Source organism: Convolutriloba macropyga, chromosome 5 (genome assembly GCF_964194025.1).
Source record: "Convolutriloba macropyga chromosome 5, txConMacr16.3, whole genome shotgun sequence".
NCBI classification, from domain to species: Eukaryota; Metazoa; Xenacoelomorpha; order Acoela; family Convolutidae; genus Convolutriloba; species Convolutriloba macropyga.
Genome location: NC_134472.1, coordinates 30,266,780 through 30,275,757, shown reverse-complemented (window position 1 = coordinate 30,275,757; position 8,978 = coordinate 30,266,780). Strand labels below are relative to the sequence as shown.

General features: G+C 36.1%; 1 protein-coding gene across 6 annotated transcripts in view; it reads right to left on the bottom strand.

The window, feature by feature from the left end:
* Positions 1–369: 369 nt before the first annotated feature.
* Positions 370–8,978, bottom strand: part of LOC142339311 (uncharacterized) — a 115,546-nt gene continuing 106,937 nt past the window's right edge. For all 6 annotated transcript variants that reach the window (XM_075389253.1, XM_075389256.1, XM_075389255.1 and 3 more), the window contains 3 exons: positions 6,553–6,785; positions 5,965–6,253; positions 370–1,340 (listed from right to left, as the gene is read on the bottom strand). In XM_075389253.1, coding sequence (XP_075245368.1) covers positions 607–1,340; positions 5,965–6,253; positions 6,553–6,785 — 1,256 coding nt within the window. In that variant the 3' untranslated portion in view covers positions 370–606. The remainder of the gene's footprint in view (positions 1,341–5,964; positions 6,254–6,552; positions 6,786–8,978) is intronic.

The following is an 8,978-nucleotide window of genomic DNA, read 5'->3' as shown; positions in this document are numbered from 1 at the left end:
GTTCGACTGAAATTTACAGAGCATTTTCGATCAAATTATTATTATTACCCCATTTATTTAAGTAGAGAAATTGCTAGAAGAAATAAAATTGAACCCATTAACCGTATTTTAAAGTGGCAATAACAACATCGATAATACATGGATAGCAAAATACACTATAGATGTAAGAGAACCAATCATACCGGAACTATCTAACGCTACGCTGTTATTCTGCAAAAAAATTAAGTGAGTTGTTTTGCGTTTTTTGAGGGAAAAGGAGCAGAAAGCAAAAGATACAATGTAATTCTGATAAGCTGCTGATTTCTTTGCACGATAGTACTTTCATTGAAAATAGAAATTAATTCTTTTTTGTAAAGCTTTTTCCCGAAAATTGATCCTTATTTCGTCCGCGTCAAAATAAATCAGTTTCCTGTGAGATTGATTTCTGTTAGTTATTGGAAGAGCATAGATTAACCTACTGCACACAATGATACGATACGATACGACCTATTAGCACCAATGTATCTATCAACTTGCCTAACTAGAGAGCAAACAACATTAAGCATACTAAATCTTTCTCATCATTCAATCGCCACACAATTCCCAGTTTAAAGCGAAAAACCCAACCTACTTCCAATTTTGATACGTTGGTTTTGATCCTCCACTCGTAGCACTGCTCCGATCCAGCGAATTATTATCAGAGGAAGATTTTGCATTCGGGTACATGCCTAAAGATTTCCCTTTCTTCAATTTGCTATTATGTACATAGTTCACTGGGAAGGGATTATAAATTCTGGGTCGGTCATTCATGCCCAAGTTCGGACGAATGTTTGGCTTCAACGGTGGTTTTCTATACATCTGAGATGCCGAGACTGGTTTTGCTCCTGTTGAAAAGCGTCGTTGTTGTTGGTGCTCATTTTGGCGTGAACATATGGGCTTTATTACCGATTGTTTCAAGTCAGACTGTCGAGGTATTTTGGAAACAGTCGTGGGCTTCGTAGCTTTGGGTTCTTCGAAGTCAAACTGCTCTACAGATTTCGCCGGGAAGTTTGGCGTCGATTGCTGACTGGTGCGTCTCGGCGACACATTGATAGACTGATGACTGACATTTTCATCTTCAGTAGTGCATCCGCTACTTTCCAAAGCGCTGTGATGACTCATTAAGGGCGAACTAGGAGTTCCCGCTCTGCCCGAATTCGAGGCATGTGACCTGGGAGAGTTCTCCAGCGACTTCTTCCTTCTATTGGGTTGGTCAATGGCGTGCTCATTGGTTGTGTCTTCTGTGTGATATGCGTCTTCGAGGGAGAGAGAATCCATTGTAGGATGTTTTAGATCGCTTGCGATAGAAATCAAGTCATCGGCTGAAAGAAGGAAAAACTAATAAAAAAAGTTATGAATACTAAATTACTTTCGTTTTTTTTCGGGGTGGGGGGCACTACTCTTGAATAGCTGCTCTTTGACAGCGCATTCGCAAATAAAAGGATGCGTTCTAAGAGCAAACTAAATATGGTACGCTCCCTATTGATAAGCATTGAGGCAAAATGATGTATTTTCAAAAAGTCATAAGACCATGAACACTTTCTTCTTAACTCCTGCACTAATAAAACATAGCCGGCAGATTGCTGGAAAATAGCCGCGATAGACGCTTGTGGCCTAGCATGAATTGAAACAACTAAAGAAATAGATTGACAGATCGACCACCAGCTTTTTAATAGACCACTAGACTTTTTGGGTTAGATTCGGACTGCCATTTTTATGAGACACATTTGCTGTACTAGGAAAAAGCCCTAATGAAGCTTTATCAAAATTAATATGCGATTCTAAAACTCAAGACTCTATTACTCAGGAATTAGGGCATATAAGTTTGGCACTACTTAGATGCACACTATTACCCTTTAATTAGTAAATGTTCACAAAATTTAAAGCTCATTAAGAGAGTTCAGAAGTTTTTTTAAGTGAGGTAAGTCCCGCAAATGACCTGAACGCAGAAATGACGTCACGAACACAAATTTTAACTGCAAAGCAGTACAAGTCACTGAAGTAAATGAAAAAAGTCATTCCAAGAAGTCAGGGTAAGACGAAACAAATATCTGTTAGAAGTAAAAAAAATTAGGACCGCAATAATAGCCTTCTGGAATTGCTGACGCGGCTATTATTAAAAGCGATATTCTAGAACTGAGTTAGTCCTCGTTTATCAGCCTAATGGCTACCTTCAGAAATAAACACAAACGTAAACAGAAAAAGGCGCATACTTTTGGAAAAAGCCGTCACCATATCGATGTACGGTAAATTATGGACACTTTTCTGACGTCATGAACAATCGTGCAAGTCAGCAAAAACACAACAACATAGCTGGCAGATCGCCAGATAATAACCACAATAGCTTTGTAGATCTGCAGTCTGAAAAAGATAGTAAAAGAAACAGACAAAAAAGAGATGTCTTTTTATTAAATGCTTTAATCTGTTTAAGTTTTTGCTGCTTCTATTACACCGACTCACTTGGCGTTATCTCTTCGAATTAAAGTAAAGGCAAGTCAGTTTCAGAATCAGGAAGCAATTTTTGAGAGTCAGGTAAGACTTTTAAGTGATTGTGACGTCATATGGTTGTAATAGAAATCTCAACAAAATTTAACAAAATATAGCCGGGAGAATTTTGGAAATGACTCGGAGCAAGAAACTGACAATTCCCTCTGACCTGAAACAACTCATACTTCATTACACTAAATATTTTGAAACAACAACAGCAGAACTTATTTGAGAAAACAAAATGACAAAATAATCTGATAAAATTTACATCAAGTTGCGACTCCAAAAGTCCAGGGAAGACTTGGTGAAACAGAAATACAGATAATTCATAACAACATAATATCAATTGAAAGACAATCTAACATGCTTATAAAGAAAAAATTGATGGCAGGGGAATAAAGGAAAAAAATACTCTCCAGAAAAGTTAGAACAAAACTCTAAAACGGTAAAAAGGCAACCTCCAAAAAATATTTGGAGAATTTTAAGTTAAATTTCCTATTACCTTCGCTAATTTAGGATTATCTTGAAATAAAGTCATGAAACAAAAAAGCAATAACAATAAACTCAAATCTGTTAAAATATGATAAAAAATCTGATCAAATTTTGTTATCAATTGAGATCCCGAAAAAACTATCTCTGCCAAAATAACTTCATCAAAACAACTATTACTTACAAAAACCACTTATGTGAATTTTGAAAAAATACTTTAGGCTAAAATTATGAAAAAAAATAGCTCTTAAAAACAACTTTCACTGAAAAACTGGAAAAAGTTACTAAATTTTTTAAAATTTCAAAAACATATAAATCCAAAGAAAAATTTCCTTCAGCCAATAGTGTATCCAGGTGCTCGCAAAACAATAGGCAAGTCATAATAGGCAAAGAAACTTATCTAAAAACAGAAAAAAAACGAAGAACTGCAAAAAATTAAGAAAAATAGTTCCAATTTTCGCCATTTTTTGTCATATTTCTCAACAATTAAAATGATTCTTACCCACAAAACTGTAACCAATTGTTATCATAAATATCTCAAGTAGAAGGGGTTTCTTCAATACCCATTTGAGCCAGTAACACAAAATAATAGTAAAAAAAACACAAAAATTAGCCCGAAAATCAGCAAAATACAATAAAAACCTCCGAATTATCATAAAATTCATATGAATTTCCAGAAACCTTCAAACCACTACTGAAACCAGCCTAAAATTAAAACAAAATCATAAATAAACCTAACCAAAATAAATGAAAAAAAAACTGCTTTAAAATGCCGCACGTGAACAAGAAAATTTCGCTCGCTTAGAGAAAATTTTTCCACACATCAATCTCTCTCAAAAACAGCGGTATGAACAAAAGCCACTCTCTTTTCGCTCCACTCTTCACTTTTGGTCAGCGCCAAAATCACTCAAAATTTTTTCACGCGTTTCATTTCCCGTGAAAAAACTTTTTTTAACTTGTTTTTTTATAGTACAAGGAAACATAAAGCCGAATAAAGTTCCTTTGCAATTAGAGCAAGGAAAAGCTCGCAAAACAATGGGCAAGTCATAAAAGGCTAAGAAACTTGTCTAAGATTAAAAAAAAGAAAACCTTCAAAAAATAAGAAAGCTGGTTTTTGAAATTTCTCAATTTTTCTGTCAATTTTCCTAAAAAAAATGAGTTATACCAAGAAAACTTTAGTCAAATGGTACCTGAATATTTCTTAACAAGCTTTTAACCAAATCCCACTTAAGGCATTAAAAAAACAGGCAAAAAATAATTAAATTTTGTCTAAAAATCAGCAAAACTGATCAAAAATCTACAAATTAGCATTAAACTGAAATTTACTATACTTTTGGCTACACAACTAGGACAACTATTGTGAACCCTGAACCTCCACAAATGCCATAAAAAATTAAGGAAGAATAGAAACGGCATTCAAAAACAAATTGAACGAAAAACTATGAAAACTTAAGTTTTTTTCAACTTGAGTTTTTTTGATAGTACAAGGAAACATAAAGCCGAAAAAAGTTCCTTTGCAATTAGAGCAATGAAAAGCTCGCAAAACAATGAGCAAGTCATAAAAGGCTAAGAAACTTGTCTAAGATTTAAAAAAAACCTTCAAAAAATGAGAAAGATGGTTTTCGAAATTTCTCAATTTTTCTGTCAATTTTCCTCAAAAAAAAAAGAGTTATACCAAGAAAACTTTAGTCAAATGGTACCTGAATATTTCTTAACAAACTTTTATCCAAATCCCACTTAAGGCATTAAAAAAAACGGGCAAAAAATCATTAAATTTTGTCTAAAAATCAACAAAACTGATCAAAAATCTACAAATTAGCATTAAACTGAAATTTACTATACTTTTGGCTACACAACTAGGACAACTATTGTGAACCCTGAACCTCCACAAATGCCATAAAAAATTAAGGAAGAATAGAAACGGCATTCAAAAACAAATTGAACAAAAAACTATAAAAACTTAAGTTTTTTTCAACTTGAGTTTTCTTTAATAGTACAAGGAAACGTAAAGCCGAGTAAAATTCCTTTCCAATTAGGGCAATGGAAAGCTCGCAAAACAATGGGCAAGTCATGATAGGCTAAGAAACTTGTCTAAAACTAAGAAAAAAGAAAAACTGAAAAAAAAATAAGAAAAATGGTTTAAAAATTCTCAATTTTTCTGTCAATTTTCCGAAGAAAAGAACGATTTACACCAATAAAACTTTAGTCAATTGGTAGCTGAATATTGCTTAAGTAACAAGCTTCTATTCAAATACCATTTAAAGCATTAATACAAAAAAACAGGCAAACAATAATTAAATTTCGTTTGAAAATCAGCAAAAATGATCAAAACCCTCCAAATTAGCATTAAACTCAGAATTAACTACATGAAACCTTAAATTCCTATCAATACAAGCCTATAACTAAAACAATATCATAATCAAACCTCATAACCATCAAAAGTTGCAAAAAAAACGGCTTTTAAAAGCCACACGTGAACAAAATACTTCGCTCGCTGAGAGAAAAATTTTTTACACATCAATTCATCGCTCTCTCAAAAACAGCGGTATGAACAAAAACCACTCTCTTTTCGCTCCGCTCTTAACTTTTGTTCAGCCCCAAAATCACTCCAAATTTTTTCACGCGTTTCATTTCCGGCTTCAAAAATCACTCCAATAAAATTGATTTAAAAAAAAGGACTTCTCCAATACTCCTCTTCGAGTCGTAGTAAAAAGGACTTCTCCAATACTCCTCTTCGAGTCGTAAAAAAGACAGCGCCCCAATACAATTCAAATTCTTTGAATTGTAAAAAAAATGGGAGCGCTATAATAGCCGGCTGAGAAGATGAGGGCGGCTATTAAACACAGATTCACCATTCACAAGTTTTTCAAGAACAGAAGTCAATAGGTTTCACTTCAACAACGTAGAACATCTAAAATTTTCGCAAAAATATTGTTTGGTTGAATAATACGCAGTTGTTGATCAACTAACCATCATTAGTCGGACTAGACGAATGAGCACGGAACTGAGATTGGTGTGGCTGCATGCCAACGCTCTCACTTCTGTCTAGACCGATGTCATGAACGGCTGCATCAACAGTCGCCCTCCTCTGATTGGTGAGTTTGAGAGGGGAAGAGTCAGTGCTGCGAGATGACAGTTGAGAGACAGTGTGTGAGTAGCGATCATCCTCTGTTGGGGAATAAGAGTTGGATCGAGTGGGCGAAGGAGACGAATTGAGAGGGTCTGCTGGAATGTACGGCTTAATTGTCAGATGGTTGACCTGAAAACGCAAACATTACCACAATAAATTAAGCACTGGATTTTTTTTATAATAGGTCAGATCAAATTTTAACAACCAACCAATAAGCAAGCAATACTTTCAAATCTTTGACGAATTTTCGAGTTGTTGCTCAAATTAATTTAAAAAACTGTAAATTTACTAAACCATTTCAAGGATACCAACACTTTTTTTAATGAAATGGTTGAATCTTTAAAAAGTTGATGATGTTTATGTATGCCGATTTTTCATGTTACAATCGGTATCATTAATGGTACAAAACGATAAATGTTTTGACAAACCGGCTGATTCGGGTCGATACCAGTTGAGGGAGTAAGAGCTAGCTGTGTTTTGGCATGGTCTTTGTTCACAATAAACAGGTGATTGATGGCTAGGTTCGTCTTCATGCAATTGACTACCTCAACTGGCTTGTTGGGGCTCGGGTTGAGAGCGGAGCCTGAGGAGTTGGCTGAGTTCCCGCTCGAGTTTCCACCACCATTCGATCCAATGCTTGGGTCAGCGGAAGAACGGCCGCCTAAGCAACTTAGTGCGTACTCACATTGTACAATTCGCAAACCAATAGGATTCTGATAGGAGCGAAAATAACACAAACACGCAGTATCTTTCAAAGCCAAAAGATTATCAGGGATCGCATCAAGCGAGCTCTCTCGCTGACGAGCATGCTTGAAATTTTTATTCAATACTGCTGGTGGCAATTTGAATGTAACAAAAACCAATTTTCTACTGTTCAATTTTTTAAGAGTCCGATACATAGCGGCAGAGCTAAGGAGTTATGGCTCCGCAAACTTGATAGACAGTAATATAGACAGCGATAGAGTACAATTTACATTGTGGGTATTAATTGATCGGATTTCACTCCTGTGCGGTTGTACCTTCAATGGCTCAATCTTACATGTGGCTCTCGGATTTCTACATAGACTCGCGGATCTCATTGTTTGCTTTGTTTTTCTAGGTTCTGGAGAACAAGACTTAGTTCCGTGTACCACTTTGTCTTGTCGGTAGTCAGCGGCTAAATCGACGCTTAATGTGCCCGGGTATGGTGACAGATGTAAGCTATGCTGACTGATTGATGCCTTTACTCCTATTCAATCAATACGTATATAACCATAATCATTCCCAGCTTCTAAATTGCTAATCGTTCTCAAGCTTACAGATACTCTGTAAGAGAAGTTCACTCTGCCTGCATTATTTAATATGAACCACTTGAATGATTTAAAAGTACCAATGAAACCTTCGGTTCACTTTTTATTTCAGTTTTTCTTCGTTAGCCGTAATTATATAGCGCACTTGAGTGATAATGTCTTAATAACAAATAGATAAATTGCGCAAAATGATCCTATATGACAAATAACTTGCAACAAAATCAGAGCAAAACCTAGTAAATGCGATTAACTGATCAAAACAAACTTATCTATGAGATCGAAGCAGGCCAACCATCTGTTACATATCGGTTAAAAAGTAACTTTTGTTGCAATAATTTAATGGTTAGTTTTTATGCGAGGCCCGCCTTTTTCTTAACAAATGTAAAAAATTTTCTAAACCTCCAAGAAAGAGACGAGCTGTACCCTATTAGAGCGTTTGAAATCTAAACTGTTAAGCCACAACATTAAATTTAAGCGAGAGAATCTTGATGTCGAGGCATTTAGAAAAATGAAAACTTAGAATAATTTTCAAAAGCTCAAACGAAAAACAAAACATAACCGACTAATGTCAGGCGAAACGCTCCCAAACGACTAACGAGCTGTTCGGTTCGTCAGTATCTAGTTACGGTTTAGGGCGACTAGCTGTAGATCAACTGAAGGGGCCTGGTGGTTCAAATTTTTAAGAACCGCCCTTCACACCATAATTTGCCTCAGTTTCGTTGAATTGCATACTTAGAGTCTAGTAAATTCCAAAGGCTTTAAGAGTACGCTCAAACGGTTTATACTGTTTTGGAAGACAAAAAGTCGAAAGGGTCAGACGAAAAATTGGTCATGCCAAAAATTGCATTAAAAAGACCACAGGACTAATATAATGCCTGCAAACATAGATCAAAAACATTAAAATTTTCAAACATTACAATTTTTACTTCGGAAACGGCGATAAATTGTTCACCTCAGCGCAAAATAACACTCAAAAGCAGGTTAATAAGATAAAAATATGCTCTGCTCATAGGAGAAAAGGCCAAAAAATTGAAAAAAAAAGAGCACAGAAGTTTTAAGTATTTAATTTCGCCTTTTCTTAATTCTGGGGAAACCGAAATGAATGGCAAAATGAATGGCATATTCAGAAGTTTCAAATATAACCAACTAAGGTCGGGCGAATTGCTCTCAAAAGACCGACCAGCGGTGCGCTTTGGTAGTAGCCAGCTAGGGCTTAGGGATGCTAGCATTAGGGGGAGGACTGTTGAGTGGAGTGGAGGGGAGGGGGGAGTGTCAAGCGATGAAGGACAGGGTTGGGACAGCTGGAAGAGGGGGTTCAAATGGAAGGCTGGAAGAGGACGGACCGGGGAGTGTTCCAGGGGAGCGGTGACTCGGAGGGGGAGGGGGGAGGAGGTGGTGACTGAGGTGGTTGTTACCGTGAATTTTTCCCCGAAATAATTTTGGTGAATCGCATACTTAAATAAGGCATAAGAGAGCTGCTCAGCGACTGAATGTCCTCCGGGTACTAACTATAATCGCGTTTTTAAGCACAAAGTCAAAACGGTCGGACAAAAAATTGGTCAAGC